Genomic DNA, 23,386 nt, shown 5'->3' on the forward strand with positions numbered 1-23,386 from the left:
GAACAAGCTATACAACACAAATTCATTCTATACCAAGGGAACTCGCGATAGATCTTTATCTACGATATATGGAAGTTATTTTTCGCCATTTTAACAAACATTGAACAGACAGATACAAAAAGAATTCACTTTACAAAACGAGAAATATACTAAAAATTGCCACCATTTCGAACAATCGGATTCTGATTGCAACATTATTTCACCAATTTAACAAAAAAACCTTTTGTTTTTACTGGGAATACCCCGTGTTTACTTGTTACGGCGTCGCATCGTAGGGAATTCAAAAACTACCAATAGGCCAATAACCCGATTAGGGTAGATAATTAAAGACGTGACTATAATAACCAAAAATTACTTTTATAGTTATTTTGCGACGTAATTGTATTATGTTATCGCTTTCATAATGCAAAACTGTCGCGGAGGAGGATCACCGTGGAGACGGCTGATTTTTTTTTGAATTTTGGTTTGTTTTGGTTAGCCTCTGTTATTGCCTTGGTCAAACCATAGTGGAATATATCCATATGATGAATTCATGTGGGTATGTTACAAGGAGCGACATCGGTAGAAGGACGGCATCATCGACTTAACAACTGTGTTGGAAAAACGAATCCAAATATTTATGAACAGCTTAAAACACTTCAATAAGACATACGGTACTACGCTATTATTGTAAAACAAACTGAGTTGAAAATGAACACTCTACACATCTAGGGGGTAGAGTTCTCCAAGCGATATACCGTTTTTACAACCTTTTATAATTTTGACTTCAGAATGAGTTTAAGACCCGCCTGTTGTAAAGCGGAAGGGACGATTCTTTTCAGCACTTGCACCACAAGCCAGAACCCTATGTGGGATGTTATTCGACAAGAACTATGCCGTGTGGACTGTTGTATTTTAATAGTTTTGGTTAGTTTTGGAAATTTTCTTTAATTAAACTGTTTGTTAATTCATATTAGTGTACTTTTTATAAATCTTTCTAATATTGCTTGCATACTTGAGGGAGCTCCATTTCAAGTTGAATTTGAAACCTTCAACTGATTTCCAATTTAAGGGTTTAACATGTTTTCCCAGTTTGCTATTGGCTGATTTATGGGGGTTGGTAAAATCGGAGTACGCTATGAGTTTTATGAAACAGTATTTTTTATTTAGTTTAGTTTATTAGTTATTTCTCTTCCATCTTGTCTTTGTAATTAATAATTACCAACTGGCTGTTATTCAATTGTTTTTCAAGACTCCGTATGCAATTTTTAATGCGGCACCATATACATTTTATGACTATTTATTTCTTACCAAACACTAACATTATTCAATTTTGTAAGTCGCTTGCGATGTCCAGAGACGAAGTTAAGATTGCGGTCGATGACGTAATTATAATTTTAATCGTGTTTCTGTTTCTGAAATCGACATCTGCGGAAAGTGGAGCCATGCAGAGTTGTGTAGTGTTTTGAACATTGACTGTTGCCAAGAGACTTTGTGTGCGTTCGGGCGAAGAACTGGTTTTTATTACAAAAGCATCATCAATAAGAGACAAGTTTTGATGGAATCAGGAATAATTTCGGAGTGGAGGACAAGACATTTGAGAGAAATCCAAGAAATTCGTGCTAAAAACATCGTCATCATATATTCAGATGAGACCTGGTTTGATAGCCACGATACCGTCAAGAAAGGATGGACTACCAGCTACCACTAAAGAAGTCATTCAAAATGTTTTGCTTGCAAATGATATGTTTTTTGGAAATTCTTACACAAAGTAGCAGTTATTGGAAGTTCATAAGTTCCTTTTAAGAAGAAACACCACACCACCTCGCCGAAATTCAGTTCTGAGGTAATAGAATTAATTAGAAATTAAAGAATTAATTAAATTTGAAACTCTACATAAATCCTTCAGCTTTCAGCATTTGTATGCACGAAGTTTGGGAACGTCATTGTGGAATTGCGAATCTACTTATTGAGGGTTACAAAGAAAAACCCAAGGGAGGTAGGTCTGCGGTTACTTCTTAATAAAATTTTACCAGTGTTAAATACCGGATTATGTCGGAAGGATGGTATACCGTTTGGAGAACTCTACGCCCGAAACGAGAAGGTTTTATGATCCCGCACGAAAGACGACTCCCGAAACAAGCGCAAATCGAATACCCTAGGGTGTGGATTCATCCTGGTTAATTCTATGAACCTATTCATATATAACATACCTGAGTCGTCCCCATCGGCCAGACAGGGATTTATTTGCCAATAAAAAGCAACAGATTCTCTTTATATATAATTATCACACCTATATAAACCAACAACTAACTAGACTTTTAAACAAAAAATCATCCATATTTTACCTGAAATTATTATATAGAACTTCTGTTGTTGTTCCTATCTAATGGGTACCTGTCGATGCGGTAGCCTCATTTCACACCTTGAACAATGGCAGTGGTCGAGGGTAAGGGATTTTTGATAAATCGGATAGAACGGCGGTCTTACTATGCTAGCAACTTACAGTATAGCCTGTGAATCATTTGTAAATACAATAATGTGCATCTCATGTTTTGGTAGTGACCTAGTAGACATGGGAGAATTTCGTCTGTTCATGGCGCGCAAAAAAAGCAATAAACACACATTTAGTCCAAAACAAAATTCTTTTGTTAAAATAACGCTCTGCTTGAATCGAAACCTTAAACGTACGCTTTCTGTTTGCGTCACGTTTTCGTCATGTGCGGCCGAAATTATTTCGTCTTTGTATCCAGAAACTGTTTCGCCAAGTTCCGGTTGCAACCGCCGGCGAATGTGCAAATTCCACACTAGTTTTCCTATATTTACATTCTAAATTATTCTGGAATACATTTAAATTTATATTAAACCCGTGAGGTCGTGTTAGAGTTCCGAATTTGGAAATTAATCTAATAATCCTCGGTCCTTTGCCACGCTCCGCAAAGGAGAGGATTATTCGTTAAGCTAAAGGTATTTCCAGCGTTAAAGCTTCGCTTACGGACGCAAAAGGAATCGGTCTTCGTAGATATTTAACTGGAGGTATAAATGAAGAAAAGAAGTTTCGAATACGCTGCATAAAATGCTAAAAATTATACAATATATTTCCGACTAATTAGAACTAATTTACTATTTCTCGTAAGGCTTTTAAGCTGTAAAGGGACAACGCTTTCAACATGAAGTTACTAGTTAGAACTTAAAAGCATAGTATAATGAATTCTGAAAGTCACGAGTCGAACATTAATAATATCTTCGAGGATTGGTCGGTCCGCGTTCGCTGAAAAAGGACTTAAAAACTCGTCTGTTTTGGAAGAATGACGCTCCTCATCATTTGCTCATAAATTTGGTGGAATTTTGATATTACGCGATTCTAGTCTATTGACCTGCCGTCAATTTACGAAAATACTAAGGGAAAAATATGGTGGATAACTAGACTGCTTTCGGAACTTAGATAATATTTGAAAAATAAATTAAATTTGTATCTATGAAGTCGCAACGAAAATTTCTAAGTAACTAATTAAAATTACCTAATTCAATCGCAAATCCCCAAATATTAAATACGCATTGACGTGATTTTTCTTTACTCTTCAGTATTTAATGGAACGGTTTGATACTATTGAAAGAATTGAATATGAAAACCGGAAAGTGGTGGTAAACCGGAATGCTACCAATGAGGAGAAAGAATTGGAAATTTTACCGCAAGTTCATTCCCATGTCAGTAGCTATCAAGTAGCTAGTTTATGTGATACACCCGAATCTACCGTTAATCGCACCATTATAAAACATAAATTCATCCCTTCCATATGGAACTACACCAAGAACTTCTAGACCGTGATTTTGATCAAAAGTTAAACTTCTGAACCGCTATGACTAAGGCAATAGATTCCGATCCAAATGTTTAGTCTAAACTAATGTTTTCCGATAAAGCTAATTTTCGCAGTAATGGTGCAATTAATCATCAATCAAACACTTCGAACACTTCGAAGTGTTTTCGGAGCGCGAGCATTGAAGATGCCAAGTGAGATTTTGGCGAAACGTCTGCAGGATTCCAGTCGGAGTTCAACGAGCGAACGGATGATATCCCGGAATATAGTGTCATCACATTTTTCCATCCGTGAATAAATATGTGGGAATATCATAGACCTTTACGGGAAGGAGACCTTTACAGCCACCAAGTGTTATGAAAAACTAAGACAAAGGAGGGTTATTTCGCTGTGCAACTTGAATTGTCTTAAAAACTGCCGCAACCAGAACTTGTTGCCAACATTTACAAGGTTGTCTTATCACACACGTACCAGAAAGACACAAGCTATCCTGGACAAAGCTAGCAAAGCCCTACTCCAAGACCAGATCAGGCGGACCCGGTACGAAATTAGTGAGACTGAGCTACAACTTTTCAGACTCCACCTGAAACTGAGCAACAAGATCCATCAGTTACTGTGGGACCGCATAGAATTATTAACATCTTGGCGCACTGAGAAAGACAAGGACATCACTTCAAAAAAACTGTGGAAGAAATTAGAAATCCTTCAGTCAAATTCCAAAAAATCAGGACAAGTGCCAAATACAAACCGAAGCAGTACAGTTCATAATATTTCAGCATACCATCTTTCCGATACAGAAGTCAGCGTACTGAATAAAGGATTTAACTATGCAATAGCTCCAAAAAGAGCACCCGTCGAAGAGATCGTTTCCAACTTCGAAGCAAGTCTTTCCACCATAGATGAACAAGATGCGGAGTTAATTAGGCAAGATGTCGCCAGAGTCTTAAGACAGTCAAAACCACCGCAACCAAACTTAAGCAGAGAAGAAATGCAAGCCTTAAGGAATCTAAACAAAAACGAAAACATTCTAATAATGCCAGCAGACAAAGGAAATGCCACTGTCGTCATGAATACATCGGATTATAATGCAAAATTGGAGGATATTTTGAACGACCCAGTATACAAATCAGTCACCAGAGATCCCGCGACATATTTGGAAAAAACAACTAAGTCCAAAATTGTCGATTCATCAATAAACGAGGATACAAAGAAGAAACTTATTCCGAGGGAAAAATCGATTCGTTGCCCAAAATTCTACGGGCTCCCAAAGATCCATAAGGACGGGGTTCCCATGCATCCAATCGTAAGCGCCTTTAACTCACCATTATGCAAGCTGGAAAAACATCTGGCCAGTGCACTTCAGCCTATAGTGGAAAAGGCAGATTCATATGTTAAAAACTCAGAACATTTCACTCAGATTTTAGGTTCTCTCAGGATGGACAAGGACGACATTATGGCAAGTTTCGATGTCAAATGCCTCTACTCGAGTATTCCAGTAGAAGAGGCACTCTTGCTTATAGAAGAAAACGAAGATCTTCCGCCATACATAACGGATCTGTCAAGACATTGCCTGAAAAACGCTTACTTTATGTACAACGGGAAAATTTACCGACAAATAGATGGAGCAGGGATCATCTTTCTCACCTGTGATTGCCAACCTCTTCATGATTTACTTCGAAAAGAAAGCAATAGAGGAGGCAAATCTGAAGCCAAAACTATGGCAAGATACGTTGATGAGGTATTTGTTGTATGGCCTTTTGGCAAGGAGGAGCTTTTGAAATTCCTAGATCATCTGAATTCCATTCATCCAAGGATTCAATTTACAATAGAACTTGAAGAGGATAACAGTCTGCCCTTTTTAGATGTGCACATCACAAGGACCGAAGATGGACACTTGGAACACACTGTCTATAGAAAACCAACACACACTAATAGATATCTGAACGCTAAATCTCATCACCACCCATCACAGATACAGGCAGTGGCAAATACATTAATTGCTCGGTCCTTCAGGCTCACAAACGAGAGGAACAGAGATAAAGAACTGAAGAAAATTAGTACCTGTCTTCGACAAAACGGATACCAAAGGCGCACCATCAGCAAGGCAATCAGTAAACAACAACAGCCGCAGCAGAGAGTGCAGGACGAGATCCAACGAAGATCGATCGCTGTCCTGCCACACATCAAGGGGGTTAATGACAAAATCGGCCGAATATTACGGAAACACGACATATCAACGGCATACAAACCTGACCATACCATCGGAGCAATACTAAGAAACCCAAAACAAAAAATTACTCTGGAAAACCAAGGAGTATACAGTGTAGCATGCGGATCGTGCAGCCTGACGTACGTGGGACAGACCAACAGAAGGATTTCAGCCAGGCTCGAGGAACATCGTTTAGCCATAAGAAACAAACAAACAACATCTGCTTTGTTTCAGCACCAACATCAGACAGGCCATAAAATTGATTTCGGCACTTGCAAACAAATAGCTAATATTCCTGATTTTAGGACTCGGATTATACGAGAGGCCATCGAAATAGAAAAGTCCGGACACCTCAATACGAGAGACGACGCTCTGCATTTATCCAACACGTGGAGAACGATAATCAAACAGCAGAGCGATGCGCAGCAGCCAACGGGGACATCGCAACTACGATCGGGCGAAATTAACAACGCGACAATTCAGGGGGCGGAGTCACCTCCCCCCACGCACAAGCAGCACCGTTACCATCTCCGGCGCAGAGTATAAATACCGCACGCACCGCCGATAACCTCCCAGTGTTCGAAGTGTTTTCGGAGCGCGAGCATTGAAGATGCCAAGTGAGATTTTGGCGAAACGTCTGCAGGATTCCAGTCGGAGTTCAACGAGCGAACGGATGATATCCCGGAATATAGTGTCATCACATTTTTCCATCCGTGAATCAATACGTGAGAATATTATATATATATATATATATATATATATATATATATATATATATATATATATATATATATATATATATATATATATATATATATATATATATATATATATATATATATATATATATATATATATATATATATATATATATATATATATATATATATATATATATATATATATATACACAAAACGGTAGTCGTGACCGGCTAGTTGAACAACAAATTTTAGTTAATTGGGGTATCGGTCCTTATATATATATATATAACGCATACCGAATACCAAAACTCAAAATCCAATATTTAAGGTTCAATAAATAATTCAAGTTGTGACACCCGACGTTTATTTTTGGCTCGTGGAAAAGTGTTTGCATTTAATCTACGCCAGTTGGTATTTGTACTTGGTGTGTTTTACATGATAACAAACACAAAAACAATATTACAAATCGTGCCATCGTGTTTCAGTAAAACCCGTAAAACGCCAGATAAACTTTTTATTCGTCTACCTAAAAATAAAAGCCGTCGTTTTTTGTTAACATCATGTTCAACTTTAGCCTTAACCGTGCACACATTTTTAACTCTTCGAACTTGCACCTATCCTATTGCTGACCAGGGAAATGGCTTGCTGATCTCTATAAAAAAAAGAACACTTTAAGTTATCAATGAGAATATACTTTAAAAAGTATTTAGTTTATTAGTTACATCTTATTTGAAATACCCTTTTAATTTTAGCTTTAACTAGAAAACTTTAAGCTGATTATAATATTATATTGGTTTAAAACTAGTGGCTACATTTTCTATGAACATACCTTTTAGCTTTAACACTGCCGACCTCAGCAAAAGAAAAACTTTCGGTGTTTTGTATGTAAGATATCGCCATAAACATATCCTCTAAGGGTAAATTATCAGATTGACCTTTTAAAAAATCGGCTTTGGTCATTTTCAGGACTTTCTTTTTGATACTAAACACAACCAAAGCAAGCCACAGCGCGTTTGAAGGAGGATTTAAATTTTACAATTTTTAATTGCTTATAATATTTGTTACACAGAACCACGAAATTATTTTTATTTTGAACTGTGGTTCTTTTAATAAAATAAACTTACTTTTATGATCAATATTTTTCAAATTGAAATTTTGTTCAAGTTCTCTATTGTATCTACTTAAGAATCTATTACTACCTGTTTCTATATGTCAAATTTTGGATTTGATAAAGGTAAGGTGTGACAGCTGTCATAAACCAATAAATAACTGTGAAAATTTTTGGTTCTAATTTAACTGCGTTAAATGAATTTTCATCAGGTAAAAGCCACCTCTGTTCAAATTTAACGAAAAGTATCAGCACCATTTATATGATCGGCATTGTGAAGCATTGTCAAGACATTTCTACCCCAGCAGAGCGCGGTATTACTGCGGAAGGTTGTATGAAAAATCGGCAATGTTGTTTTTTTTTATTGGAAACAATACTTAAAATTATTAAATATTGGCATTTTTATTTTGAAAAACTGGTAGACATCATCGAACTGGAAAAAACGTAGCCGCTCAAAAAAAAAACAAAAATTCCAATTCGATATTTTAATGAAATCCCCATTTCCCTTTGGCAGACGAATTCTCGAAAACTCTCGGGATTCATGCATAAATAAGGCGCGTAAAGAGTTTTTGTCGGAACTCTGCCCAAAATAAATTCCTCATTTTATCTCCTCATATTTTGCGGACCGAGTGCACGAGACATCGGCGTTCCCGGATCCCCTATCTCCTTGTCCGCCGCTTATAAAAATGCTAAACGGTTTCTTACTGTACACACCGCAGGAGCGAGGGTGTCCCAATTCCTATTTTACAGCTCCTATTATCATTTACATACATTTTTTACGCTCTCTTTTTCTCGCCCCTTAAAAATCCATTTCCGTTTTAACAAGAGAGGATGAGTGACGCAAAAAAGTAATCATCAGGTGGATCCGATAAAATTACGTCGTTAAAGGAAAAGCTAATTCAATTCGATCCTCGCCAAACGACACGGGACTATTTATTAGAAACGACGAAATTCATTTTTACAGAGTTATAAAAGCGGAAATTGAATATCCCGATAAAATAAGACAAAAACGCTTTGAATGACAGCAAATAGAATTTCCATTGTTCATTAGTCAATAATACAAAAGCGACGGGGCGAGCGGATGAATAAATAACTTGATTTCAAGAATCAACTATTCTGTGCTAGTGTAATGAAATTTTAACTCTAGCCGCCGTTCGAGTATTTTGATACGCGAACTATTCGAGGATACTCATGGACATGGGATTTCAATAAGGGAAACATGATGTGGGAAATTATTTCTAAAGACCAGCACGAATTTCTAATTTTGCTGGTGTCGATAGCTGTATTTTAGCTATTCTGTATTTATGCTCTAAGCAGATGGACCTATTTAGAGAGAAGTTAGGCAGGGAAACAATGTTTTTAAACAACTTAACTGGGAGTATAAGGGTACCATGTGTGTTTTTCAGCACTACAGAATGACAGTGATGACAAGATTTTTCAAAATTTACAAAATTAATCAGAGTGACCAGGCTATAGATTTCTTTAGAAATCTCTTTGGTATTGAGTAGTGTCAAAATTGTTGAAAAGGTCTATTATTAATAATATATATGCCTAGACCTATACCTAGCAGTTTTTTCAATGTTTTGATGTTTCTAAAAAAATATTAGTTTTCACACTTGCACGAAAATTACAATAGTGCCTTCTGGGAATTAAAAATTTTGTAGTTATTTTCACCATAATTTGCTGTTGCTTTATCTACGGCACCAGAAAAGTTATTTTTCTTGTTCATTTCAGAATCTATTACTACCTGTCTTTATATGTCAAATTTTGGATTTGATAAAGGTACGGTGTGAGCAAAACAGCTGTCATAAACTAATAAATAACTGTGAAAATTTGAACATTTTTAGTTCTAATTTAACTGCGTTAAATGAATTTTCATCAAGTAAAAGCCACCTCTGTTCAAATTTAACGAAAAGTATCAGCACCATTTATATGGTCGGCATTGTGAAGCATTGTCAAGACATTTCTACCCCAGCAGAGCGCGGTATTACTGCGAAAGGTTCACGAAAATTATAATAGTGCCTTCTGGGAATTAAAAATTTTGCAGTTATTTTCACCATAATTTGCTGTTGCTTTATCTACGGCACCAGAAAAGTTCTTTTTCTTGTTCATTTTTTAATCTTTACAAAGCGCGGTCGGCTAAGAGGCTCGTCATGGCCATATATATATATATATATATATATATATATATATATATATATATATATATATATATATATATATATATATATATATACGTCTAGTCAGACGACGTCTACCATTATTTTTGGATTAGTTGCTTTGTTTTATGTTAAGCAGTGGTAAACTGATTTCAATATATAATGGGGCTAAAATGGTTGCTATTACTCTCTCGACGGGTAACGCAATACCTCATCATAGCGTAGCACAGATTGAGACCAAATTTAGATGTGTTTTGAAACTTTTTTGCTAGGTTCTCCTATGTATTTTATTGTGTTATAAATTTTGGGTTCGGATCGATAGAGTTCAGAATTATAAGAAACTGTTTTTAGTTATAATCTTATCTATCAAAGAGGTGTAAGCATTGTTAAAAGCTATTTGTTTTATAATATAAATAACAAAAATACCAATTTTCACTTGTGGGAATGGCAAAGTCAATCGAAAATATAACTTTCGGTTGATTAACGTGTAATGTTTCGTTATAATTATAACAAGGGAAGTGAGGTTCTTGGTCGCTTGATTGAAGATATTTATTAATAAAAGAAACCAATAAATACTACTCTAAGTAAATGGGAGGCGATTGTTAAATGAACAATAAACAATATGTGCCGAAGGTATGTTCGCACTGATAATAAACAAGGTTCTAACCGAAACGCACACAAGTCTGCGGTATCACCACTCCGAGTGGAACGGACTTACGTGGGAGCGGAGGACGCAATCCGCAATCCATCCTGACCATGACTAACGTTTGGTGTTGTCTAGCAGATTATACGCGGTGTTAACAGCAAAACAATAGAGTTTTTTTTCATACAGCGATGCTAACAAAAAATGAATATGATGCAATTGCTCTAAGTGAAAAATTGTTAGCAAATATTATAAATGATTGAGAATTGTTTCCATTTTACCATTTTCAAATGTCGAAATAGGGATCAAAGGATAGGAGACGGTGTTTTGACAGCTCAATTTTTTTGTTAGCGATATTTATATTACACATTCTAATGACCATTATGTTAATAACTTTACGGATTAGCAGATGTTACTAAATATTGTTGAAGTTTCCAAGTTAGGAAATAAATTTCGTTGTTAATAAAAACAACAGTAATAGCAAAGTATGTGAAAGTCAGCATCGCTGCTGACCGACATTTTCAATATGAAATATTTTAATTTAAGTTTAATTGGAGTTGGGCCACTTTCAAACTCCACGTTATTATTATGTGTAATCATGGTAACCGGGAATAAAATGGAAAAATGGAAACATGAGCAATTCGCATTCGAACAATGTTAAATGAATGAAACGCATATTTATTGAAGGGCCTTTATTCACTATTCAGGACTTCTCCAGATATTGATAAACTTTTTCCATTATATGTTTACAGAACATCTTTGATTCGCCATATGTCTTCATAAGCCAATATTTATGTAGGTACGTTTTCATCGGTTTTCTATAACCTACCGGACATGTACCTCTGGACGTTTTAATATAAATTATGTTTGCCTTGGCTCAGACGTCACTATACCGGAACAAAATATTTACTTTATTATTTACGCGATAGTGGTAGGTACAATTTTAGTAGCTCATAAAAGTCCGATTGTTGAAATTTATGGTTCAACTTTCCTCGCCCGGAAATAAAAATTAAGATAGCGCCCCGGATAATGAACTTCCGTCTAAGAAGAATTCCACGTTAATCCCAAAAGTTGACTTTATCAAATTAAGGGCGAAGGGAGAATAAAGGAATATGGGTTTAACCGAAATCGTTTCGATTTTATTCTGGCTTTAGCAACTTTCAGATAAATACTCATATGCCGGGAGATATAAAAAAGCCGTAAACGAATTCTGAATTGCCCAATAGCAACTGGAGTTTGGCAAGTTTCGCGAATTATTTGCTTTATTTCCACGATATGTTTACTTTCTTTATCGTCACTGATTCCATCTGAACGCCGCTACAGGATGAACTGCTGCTCGATGTTACCGACGTATAAAGTGACGAAGAACATGGCGACGGATATAAATCGACGTCCTGTTCGTCGGCGTATTTGTTAATCAGCGGACCCATTTCCGGATGTGATGTTGCCATATCCATTAGCTGCTTCTGGACCGTCTTATTCGCTTCCTTCAGATGGCGAATCTCCAGATCTTGATCGTAGAGGGAAGTGTCGCGATTTCCAATCTTTTTGGTGACTTTTTTTAATTGCAGCTCGGCTCTCGCCAATTTTTCCTCTTTACTCCGTTCTTGCTTTTCAACTAATATATTCTCTTCTTCCAGTCGGGATTGCTCGTCCAGTTTGCTCAGTTTCATTCCTCGCATTTCTTCCAATTTCTCTTTTATTTCATTAACTTCGCACCGCTTCGCTTCTAACCCCTCCTTGGCGTACTTCAACCTAATCATGACGTCATTTAGTTGACACCCCAAAGATTTCATGTCTTCTAATTGCAAATCGTTTTCCTTAACCTGTATCAGGTTACTTTTGAATTTAACGTTAGTCAGGTTTACTATTTTCAAAGTGTTTTCCATTGCTATGATTTCTTGCTCGGCTTTCTTTATCTTCGTGTCCAATTCGTCACCCTCTTGTTGCAGAAAGAACTTTTCCTGCGCGTGTTTTATTTTGTAATGTGTAATTGATAGGTTTTGCCCTTCTTGGTCTTTACCCAATGACATTAGTTCCATGTGATACTTCTTCTGCAACTGGTCCAGCTTAATTTTCCGCAACCCTATCTCTGTTTTCAGTTTTCCAACCTCATCTTCCAGGTTTCGCTTTTTGGCCAATATCACTGCCTTCCTAGTATCGATCTCTATCTGACGTTCCTTCATGACCAAATCCAGATCCACCCTCAATTTTTGCAAATTGAAAATCTTGCAATCCTCCTTCTCCATTTCATCTTCGATGTGATTTATTCTCAATCTCATCATGCTCTCCTCGACCTGTTTTTCTTGTATCGAGCGTTTGGCAGCGTCGATTTGTTTTCGACCTACGTCGTAGGCTAAAAGATAATTTTCTACTTTGTTCTCCAGCTCTTCGAGTTGCTTTTTATCGGACGTTAAAAAATTCCAGAGTCGGCGCATCTCCTCCCGCAATCTATCGACTTGGTTTTGAAGGGTATGCTGCACTTCAGCGTGTTCCGACAAAACTGTTTCCAAATCCTTTATTTTATTTAGTCGTTCGTCCGCTTGTTCCTCTCTATCCGATCCTTCCACTTTGCAAAGCTTTTGCTCAAATTCGTCGATACGGTAGTCCATGTTGTAGACCACTTCCTTTATCTTCTCAAGAGACTTTTTTTCGTCAGAAATGTGCTTTTTTAGTTTGGCGCACATGCAGTAAACGTTATTTAGGTTAGTTTCCAAAATTTTTCCGGCGTCCTTTTGCTCCGTCAACACCTGAGTCATCCTGTACAGGTTGTTATTGATTCTTTCGGTATCGCTGATAAATATTTTGCAGCTGTTCTCCTGACCGTCAATTAAGTTTTGAATTTTTGTGATCCTTTCCGCCGAAGTGACGTTAGTGCCTTTCATTTCTTGCAGTTTTTGTTCTAGATTGGTAAGTTCTTCCTGGGTTTTTATACGCAGACGTTCTTTTTGGTCAATTTGCTCGGAAAGCATTTTCCCCGTTAACCTGGTCTGTTCTAAATGTCGAGCGGCCCCGGTCACCGCTCGTCTGAGCCCGTGAGTCTCGTTGACGATCAGATAAATCTTTTGAATAAGGTCGTCCAATTGAAGCTTAGCCCGTGAATATTGACTGTTCAATTTTTGTATCTCCAACTGGATATCGCGGTTATGTTTTTGTTCATTTTGCAAAAACTCATTCTCCTCACCCAGCCGTTCTTGGAGTTTTTCTAGTTGTTCCTGAGAGTTTGTGACGTGCTGTTGTTCCGCTGATATGTCTGCGTCACGTTGGTGCAACATTTTGATCGCGTCTTTCCATTGCCGTATAAGACATTCGCGCTCTGCGAACTGTTGCTTTATTGCCTTACCTGAAAACGCAACATTTTTAAATCCTAGCATAAAAACAATTTTAGTAAAAAGTGTTCTCGGTCCCAGTCAATAACTGGTTACTTAGATTCGCCAGGGTTGTGGCAATTGCTTCCCTTTTCATGGTATATAATAATAAGGTAGTCTTTATTTGATCAGAAAGACAGTTACCAACATTTTACATTTTTTCTGTCGGTTGAGCAGATCAACCAACCAAAGTCAACATTTGCTTAGTATCAGTAGTTAACATTTGCTTAGTTTGGAAGATTCTCTTATATAGTGTGGTCATTTGAGTGTGCAACATATGGATCTTTTTCACCGAACTGCACAACCAAAATTGGCAAAAGTTGGTGCTAATTGCATAACCATATTAGGTGCACTAAAAATATTTGCAAGTCAAACAGCACACAGGGTAGGACAAAAAATACAAGAGTAAAGTTGTGCCATAATATCAAAACACTAAGATTAAAAAAAACGTTCTAAAAATATTAATAATTTGGTAAATTATTCATCAAATCAATCTAGCAATTTTTTTTTGCTATTCCATCTTATTTGTAATATTATCGCTTAAAAATTATTTTTAAGTAGCCAAAGTATTGCTAATTTAAATAGGCAAACTTTCGTTGATATCCATCCAAAATTTGGGTTAGTTAGTTAACAGTAAATTATATTATTATTCCTGAAACGTATGCTATAAAATATCTCGGTATTGCTATAGAAAGCTTGCTTAGATGGAACTAACACCTCGCAAATGTAGTTTGTAAACTTAGAGTGTTACGGTCTAAATTTTACCACTTAAAAAACTTCTCAACAATCCAATAATTAGAAACTGTGTGTACGTCCTTAATGGAAACCCATCCATCATCATCGCCCTGGGTCGGGGTTGAGCAAACCAAAATTATACCCAACAAATTTGCTGTTTCAGGAGACCTGTTGAATATATATACGGCAATTGTCCGTATTAAAAGGTATAAAAAAGGTTAAATTCCATTAAATTATAATTAATATATGTACAATATCCGAAAAAATGTCGCGTATCCCACTGTTACTCAAAAAACACAGGAACAACGTTCTTATACATATTATGCACCCATACTATACAATATACTACCAACATACAGGTATACAAAGAAACTCAAAATTTTAGACCATTTGATTACAAAACAAAACAATGGATAATTGCGACTTATCGACAGCTTTTAAATGATCTTATTGACTTAAAGTACTTAAATTAGATAGGTCCAAATTTATATCTGTACCATAGAACAACCCTCTGAGGGTAAGCTAAAATAATTTTTTTTATACCTAGTGATTCCACCCACTGACGTTTATCCTTGCTATATTGTACTGTAGTATTGATTTTTCGAAAATAAATGTTAATATTAATATTTAAATTATTATATGAAGAGATGAGATTTTGAAGTAAACATTGCTTGATTATTAAGAAATGTTATTTCAAACGCCCAAGACGGTTAACATAATGAGATAAAATCTAAGTATTATTTACTATTATTATTAATTTTATTTACTTGATAATTATACTTGAAACCCATATACATTTAAAAGATTACCGGACGCTTTCTTATTATCATACTTATATGAGAGAAGCTTCTAATTTGATATTACCGAGTTCAAGGATCAGAATGACATGAGATACAATAGATTTGAGTCTTTGTAACCTATTTAGAAATAAGTACAAAGAATATAACATAACAAATATGAATAAACCTACATTTAAGAATTTTTTAGGCAATGTTCTAATTGAACATTCATTTTACAATATTACAGAATTTAAGAAATTTATGTTGTTGACTTTCAATGGACTACTATGTACATAAAAGGTCAACAAACGCTATTCCATTCTATTCTATTAATTATATTATTTATTATTAGTTGTTTTCAACTAATTTATTTTTTCTGTTTATTAGTTCTTAATAATAATATTTTCATTTATTTTGCTATTTAAATGACGATTTCTGAATATGCCTATTAAAATTACGAATGCTTTGACTATTGAAAAATAATATTTTCAGATTTTTTAAGTATCGTCGCAAAAAACATAACATTTAAATTTATTTGATTGTTAATAATTTGCGACTGTATTTAAAATAATTTAAAGAAAATAAGGCAATTAATCATATTGTTCGAACTTTTGCAGTTAGCAATAGAAACCCCATATGTTGGACACTAAAGCAACCCAACTGTATAGGGTATTTCATAATAAGATAGTGATCTTGATCACTTTATTTTTGAATTAGAGAGTATTGAAATTAAAAAACAAATGGGTTTAGGTCATATCCATTGACACTGCTTTAGATATTTCGCTAAAATTTTAAATCCGCAATGCATAGAGACAGTCTTTGTTCTAAAACAATAAAATCGCAATTTTTTTCTTAGCAAAAAAGAACTCTTAACTCTGCATCCTCTTATATTGGGTTTCCTAAATTTTCATTTAGTTGGTAGATTACTACCTTGATATATTGTGTGTTTGAGTTAAGAAGCGATGGATCCTTTTGGCAGAATAAACCCTTGTTGAAAAAAGGTCCTTATTTTACAGTTAATACAGTCCATCTGAGATGTACTTGACGATTTGTGGGTTGAAACATGATTCGTTGGTAAAACAGCTTCCTAGCCCATTTACACTTAAATGATTTTGTATTTCATTGAAAATCCTTCATGAAAACCTGCTGCGTAACATTTTTTCCATAAAAATATTCGGTGTCGTGCTTACCCCGACGGCACTCTCAAAAATAGAGAAAATAGAAAAATTTATGAATTGTGCGGGTTTATCAATCAATCAAATATGTAACCTTTTTTTATATCTTTTTAATTTCAAAAATAAAGCGATTGCTGACCTACATTGATATAATTTTTTTTCTTAAAACCAACCAAGCAATAGTTCCTTTAAAGAGTAGCCACTTATGATGTCAAAAACGCAAGGTAAATTATTTATATCATTCAACCATTCTAAGTTCATTATAGTGCACTGTACATTTTTGGATATACATACATCGAGGGCAAACCAACTAGACACCATAGCTTACCATAATGTTATTTCTTGGTATTAAAATATTCGTTCAAGACAATTCGAATATTATATTAGTGTTACTATTGTTAGGATACATATTTATTATTTTTAAATTTAGCACAATCATCATAAGTAAGCTTATTATGAAATTCGAATATCGTTTCTATAGAGATTTATTTTGTATTCAACCTCCATTCTCGTCAATAATTTAATTTTAATCTACTTTCGAATTAAAATAAATTAAAGACAAAAATCATAGACAATTATGGCAAAAATGATTAATAATTGCAAAGAAGCCGTGTTTAATGTTGTTCATCATGCTAGAATTCATGGGACAACTAGAACTGAATCTAGGCAGCGACGTTCCAGAAAAACGAGTTTGGAAACAGTTCGTCGGGTTGTTCACAAAAAAAGTTAGGTTCAAAATCTTTTCAAAATTTCAACGAACTGTTTGAAGGTATGAGAGAAGCTTGAACCAGCCTTCCACTAGAGACTTGCAGACATTTCAGGCAGTCCATGCCTAGCAGGTGTTAAAAAGTAATGAAAGTCAATGGATATCCAACTAAATATAATATATATTAGATAAAACGTTATGTGTTAGAAAATACGTTCCAATTAATTTGCCTTAAAGAAACGTACCATTTTTTAAAATAATTTATCGATTAAAAGTATTGTTTAAAATTATCATTAAGCTTAATAGGAAAATTAAGAATAAACTACCTAACAATAGATTATAATATTCGAAATATCTATAACCAATTTCTTAGTACCAACAATTACAATTATCGTAAGCTATCATTTCTCATTAGTTTACCGTTACTGTATAATGTTAATGACAATATTAATAAAAAAAATTAATTAACTCAATATATTACAAAAGAAAAAACAACAATGCTGTTACAGTAAATTAATTAAGTGGTCTATCATAAGACGAACTCTCAAACAATGTTGAGACCTTGGTCGTAATAACAATAATAAAGTTTATTTAAACCTACTAGACTTGTTACGTATCAAATAACAGACTAACAACTATTAACCTTTTGCCTTTATTATTCTATATATGCGTATTTATGTTTATGGGGGTAAGGGAACGACGAGGAAAAGGGTAAAGCCACCTATTTCTTTAAAATTAATTTGTAATTAATAAATAAGAGGCGAAAAAGCAGATTCTGACTGGGATCTTATCGAAATCGGCAACTATTTGACTCAGAAAGGGGGTTTTACGTCGAAATCTAATAGTTTATTAAGGTTTTCGTCACTATAATGCCCGAAGAGGCCGATTTTGACTAGTATTTGAAAGATATTGACATGAATATGTAACTGCTTGGATCAAAAAATGATAGTTTAAGCTGATATCTGCAGTGTTGATGCGGTTTTAGGTACAATATGAGTCGGAGGAGCCGATTGTGACTGGAATCTGTTTGAATAATGGAAGAAAAACCTACCAGCAATCCAAGAAAGTGGGCTTTTAAGTAGTTATGTGCAGTTTATTAGGGGATTTCAGTGCGTAAAGTTATGAAAATGCTGGTTTTGACTATAATCCGCTCGAAATCAAGAGCGAAAACCAATTATTTGTCCCAAAAAAGGAGTTTTAAGTACATATCTGCTTTTCTAAGGTACATTTGGGTACAATAAGACGCAAAAAAGCAGATTCTGACTGGGATCTTTTAAATCCAAAAATTAAAATGTAAAGAAAGAATTGTCAGCTATAGTCGATATGACATGACATGGTCGGTCATAAAACCAAGAAGGTGCCTCATTATTTTACCTGCTCATATACTAAGAATGACAAAACCCACCTATTTACCTGGCAGTGTTCTACTTTTGTCCATTACCTCCCGGTGTCGTACACGCGACAGAGATAGCAGCAATCACCGGATAAATGCAGCAGTTTCCACTTCAAAACAAGGTCGCGTTTTTGACAAACTGCTGCCGAAACTCAAAAGGCCGTTTTTAATTATTGTGGATAATGCATTCCAGATTTACTGAAAGTGTACTAAATGCATCGATAAGAAAAAAAGTAATTATCAATGAGCAGATTAATTGTCAAAAAATCGATCTAATATTACAAAAGAAACTTGCCGATGCTACAGATGAAATAAATGCTGAAATGGATCATCAAGTTTTAGAATGTCCTATGATTGGTGTAAGATCAATGCAAAATATTGTTTAATAAAAATATTGTAAGTGAGGCAAGGCACTACGATACTGCAGCAGTTTTTGTTTGGAAGGCAGCTCTCCAGGCTGTTACAAAAGAAAAATTGGATGAGTTGTGTAGAACATACAGAAAATATAATAAAATAATACTGGGAAAAAAATAATACACGGTACCACCACTTACTACTAATGAAGACGAAAGGTCATTTACTGCTAGTAGCAGTTTTTATTGCATGGACAGAGTTTTCAGACAATAGTTTATTTAACAAATTATCATAATTTTTTCAGGTAGATTCACCCACTTAAATATTCGCATATCGTTAACGAAATCCCTGACCTATTATTACGTAGAAAATACATGAATCAATCTCTAAGTAGGGGCGTAAGTAATATATCGTGATCGTTAATGACAACTGTCTTGCATTGATCAGATATACATTTAGGGCGGAATAACATCTCCTGAAGTGTCATTGAAAGCAAGATGAACAATTTTTTTTATTCTGTCTGGCATTTTATTGCCCACTATACCACTACAAATCGTAGCGACTATACCATAAAAGGTAATGCACATGAACGTATGAGGCTCGTTTAAAGCAAATCCTAATAAAGCGTAGGTTACTGTCTCCCACTCGAACACCCGTTTAGCAGATAAAGGGTTAGAAGCAACTTGGGAAGGACGGGCACACAAATAAGGCTTTTACAGTATAAGTGGATGCAAGATGAATAATCTATTTTATTCTGTCTGGATTTTATTGCCGACTATGCCATCACAAATCGTACCGACTATATAATATAATTTTAAAATCAGCTATTGAAACAGTTTCTTTTAATGTTTATTATAAAGATGCAGGTGGTGTTGAGAAACCTGGTTTCAAAATTTATTTTAAAACTTACAGCTCTTACTTTTGGACGCCCGATATATCGGGACAAGTATAACGAACTACTTAAAAGAATTGATGTGCTTGTATGTTCTTTTTGGTGTCAAATCTTTTATTTTGTTAATTCAATTACATAAAAGTAACTAGAAGCAATTGGGCATAAATTGGTCAAATTTTTTTTGTTCTAATAGGAGGTAAATACCTGTTCTTTCGACGATCATTTCGCAGCTGTGGAGTTCACCAACCAAATTCTGAACCGCCGCGTTTTTCGCGTCGTATTCTGTTTGCAGATTTTGTCTTCTCGCTTCCAGCTCGTTAAATTTTCTCTCGTCCTCTCTGGAAAACTTTTTGATCAACTCGTTGTCCTCGTCTCTTTTCTTAAGCGATTCCTCCCATGCTTTCAAAGCTTCGAGATCCCAACCGGTCTCTGATTTCATTTTGTCAACTTTTATTAGCGCCTTCTGTAGTTCATTTTTTTGCGCTTCCCTCGTATCTTCTAACTGCTTGATTTTTTTTAAAGTTTGATTTATGTCGGATTCCGATTTGCTTTTCTCGGCTTTCATTACGTGAAAGTTGTTCTTTTCCGCATCCAAGCGTTGCTTGTAGGCCATTAACAACTTTTGAATCTGCTCGCTTTCGTGGGACACATGGTTATTGTGGCGTTTAAGGTTTTCTACCTTGCTGTTTAGGTTTTCCAGCACGTTCTTTGCTTTGATTTTATGCAAAGACAGTCTCGCCAGTTCAGCTTCCAAGGCTTTGTTTTCATCGTTCGCCACCGGAATCTGGAAACCATCGTTCCAACCTAATTTGTTAAGAACTTGCTCAAAATATGCCATTTGCGTATGACATTACAAGCATCCCAATCGCGTAGACAGACACTAGGTAACAACATAACATAATCCAAACAGCGAAACTGACGTCGGGAATTATAAACAAGAAATTGTTTCCTAGCAACCATTCAGGGGGATCGATTTAATGCGAAAGTTGGTAGGTATAGGTTCGAAATCCCTAAACACAATGAGTTCCCCTTATCTGTTGGTCGCCATTAAATTAATACCATTCTTGTGGTTACTTTTGTTGACTTTTAGAACATTTATTAGTAGAAAATTGGAGACGGTATGGTAAGAATATTTGATGATTTTAACTTAACAATACGCCAGGTATCTCAGTTACAGTTACAGATAGAGTGAGAGCGATTCGGTTTTCGCGATTTTGTTCACGATTTTAATTTTATTTTTTTTTTGTAGTTTAATATTTATTATTATTTATATTATAATGAAATGATGAAAACTAGGTTAAATACTAGGTAAAATTATGTTTTTAAAAGTAGAGAATCTATACATCTTTAAAATATTTGATTGCGCTTTTTATAAGCTTTTCAACAGTATTTTTTTTTTAAATAATTCTATATTTTGACATTTTAGAAAATACAATTTTTCATCCTAATTTTATTTATTTTATTATCAATATTATTATTATTATCATAAAAAAATATAAACCACATAAATACAAAAAATAGTAAACATTAACAATATTTAGCAATATTAGCAATATTTGCGTATTCTTCTTCGGGTATTTGCGAGCACAATGGGTCTTGCATCTATTTGTCAATATACATATCTGTATTTTTACAAAAATGTATAAAACACTTTAAAAAATGTTTATAAGAAAAATATAGGCATGATGTTCCTTTCGAAATATCCTAGGCTTTGTGTAGCTGCAATAAAATTGATATAAAACAATTATATATTTATTTAAAAAAATCGCAATTAAGTAAACAAAAACATCTATACAGAGTATTTCATAAAAAAATGATGGATATATTATGTTGAAAATATAAACGGTAACTCAAATGACAAAGTTTCTGTTTTATCTTGTGTCTCATCTCATGTTTCGAAGTCGGTATCTTTTGTTTTGCAAAAATATAGCACAGCATAGTAAAGCCGCAATCCCATATCTCTAGTAAACTTTAAATATAACCCCATAATTAGAACGAAAAGTGGACGCACAGTGGCAGTTTCCAGCGAATGCAAAATAAAGGCTTCCAAATTGTCACAAAACCAAAAACAAAAAGCTTCAAGAATCTGGATCCAGAGATGTCAAAGTAGTAAGCGCGATAGCGAAAATTGTCATGTTTATTCTGAATATTTTACACAAGACTTGCAGGCTGATATTTTTGATCTGTCAATTAAAACCACACTAAAAGCTGCATTTAAAAATGTCCCTTAGATCCCAGTAGCTTTAATTGTTTTGTTAAAGTTTGTTGTTAAAGTTATGGGCTGATTTACAAATTTGCGCTAAACATAAGTAGTTCCTACCGTAGTTATCGTAAATAACAAAGAATATTACTTTCATTTTCATTGTGAATTTAGGAATATACTTTTCAGGAACAGTATATACGAATATTTTGCTAACAACTGAGGGCTAAATTTCACTTATTGCATTTGCAGTGCAACGTAGCATTCCTGTTCGACACTTGCAGTGCGTTGCTCTTTGAAATGTCGCTGTGAGGTTCCATAACGAGCCAATAACTCGCCGCACGAAATCCTTGACAACTTTGTCGCTAGACCGCAGCGCAGCAGCCGTGTCTTTCGAAAACGAGGATTTCATCTAACGGAATGTTTTCCGCACAACACGTTGATAAACTTCATCAGTCTAGGAGGTTTGTTAAACTAAAACTATAAAAAAGACTAAAATGGCGTTTATCAGACTTGTTGCCTTAGACACTATTGTAAAACTGACCTAAATATGGTTTAATCACTTTCCTAATGCGCCCTAAAAGAACTTGTTTTGCATGGTTGTTAGATATTTTTTTCGACAACAGGTTTATAGTTTTATCTTTGACAAGCAGAAAAGAATTGAAAGAAAGTTAGAAATTTAAAACTATATTTTTTTAAAACTGTCGGTAATTTCATAAGAAGTTCAAGAAATTTCAAAGAATTTCGGATAAGTCTGACATTTCGATATTTCAATGTAGACATTTTTTTATCATTTTAAAAACTGAATATACATTATTTAATTATAACTGGTCTATTTCAAAATGGTGTAGAGTAATATATCCTGATTATGGTATGCTAAGAAACCCACCGAATACCTAAACCATTTTAATTTTTTGGCGTTGATTTCATTGCAAAATTCTGTCTTTTCATCGAGTGCAGATAGTACCACCCGAGTTTGGATGGATATGAGTATTGTTAGTCATTCACCAACACTGAAAATTGTGTGCTAAAGGCCTCCCGGTAGAATCCTTGTTAAAAAAAAGGGATTTTATTTTTACCGAATAAATTTAAACATATAAGACGACGCATATATTTTCCAAAATCTGTACTAGTTGCCAAAAAATGTTACCATAAAGTTTCCTTGT

The 23,386-nt window shown here is 34.8% G+C and overlaps 2 protein-coding genes across 3 annotated transcripts in view; one reads left to right on the forward strand and one right to left on the reverse strand.

Moving 5' to 3' along the window:
• Positions 1-23,386, forward strand: part of LOC132697908 (hemicentin-1) — a 732,356-nt gene that overhangs the window by 305,719 nt on the left and 403,251 nt on the right. The gene's annotated exons all lie outside the window — the stretch shown is intronic.
• LOC132697952 (coiled-coil domain-containing protein 39) lies at positions 11,311-20,893 on the reverse strand. The gene is made up of 2 exons (XM_060663744.1): positions 20,225-20,893; positions 11,311-13,961 (listed from the first exon to the last, which is right to left on the reverse strand). The coding sequence occupies exons 1-2, from the start codon at positions 20,856-20,858 to the stop codon at positions 11,881-11,883; spliced, it is 2,715 nt and encodes a 904-aa protein (XP_060519727.1). The 5' UTR covers positions 20,859-20,893; the 3' UTR covers positions 11,311-11,880.

This window comes from Cylas formicarius, unplaced genomic scaffold, assembly GCF_029955315.1.
Source record: "Cylas formicarius isolate icCylForm1 unplaced genomic scaffold, icCylForm1.1 PGA_scaffold_2__14_contigs__length_35257938, whole genome shotgun sequence".
Classification (NCBI taxonomy): domain Eukaryota; kingdom Metazoa; phylum Arthropoda; class Insecta; order Coleoptera; family Brentidae; genus Cylas; species Cylas formicarius.

What these genes read in the sequence shown, in the direction of transcription:
- LOC132697952 (XM_060663744.1), bottom strand. Translation starts at nt 20,858, where the DNA reads ATGGCATATTTTGAGCAAGTTCTTAACAAATTAGGTTGGAACGATGGT. An exon ending in AATGATCGTCGAAAGAACAG is followed by an intron (nt 13,962 to 20,224) that starts GTATTTACCTCC and finishes TTGCGTTTTCAG; the next exon opens with GTAAGGCAATAAAGCAACAG.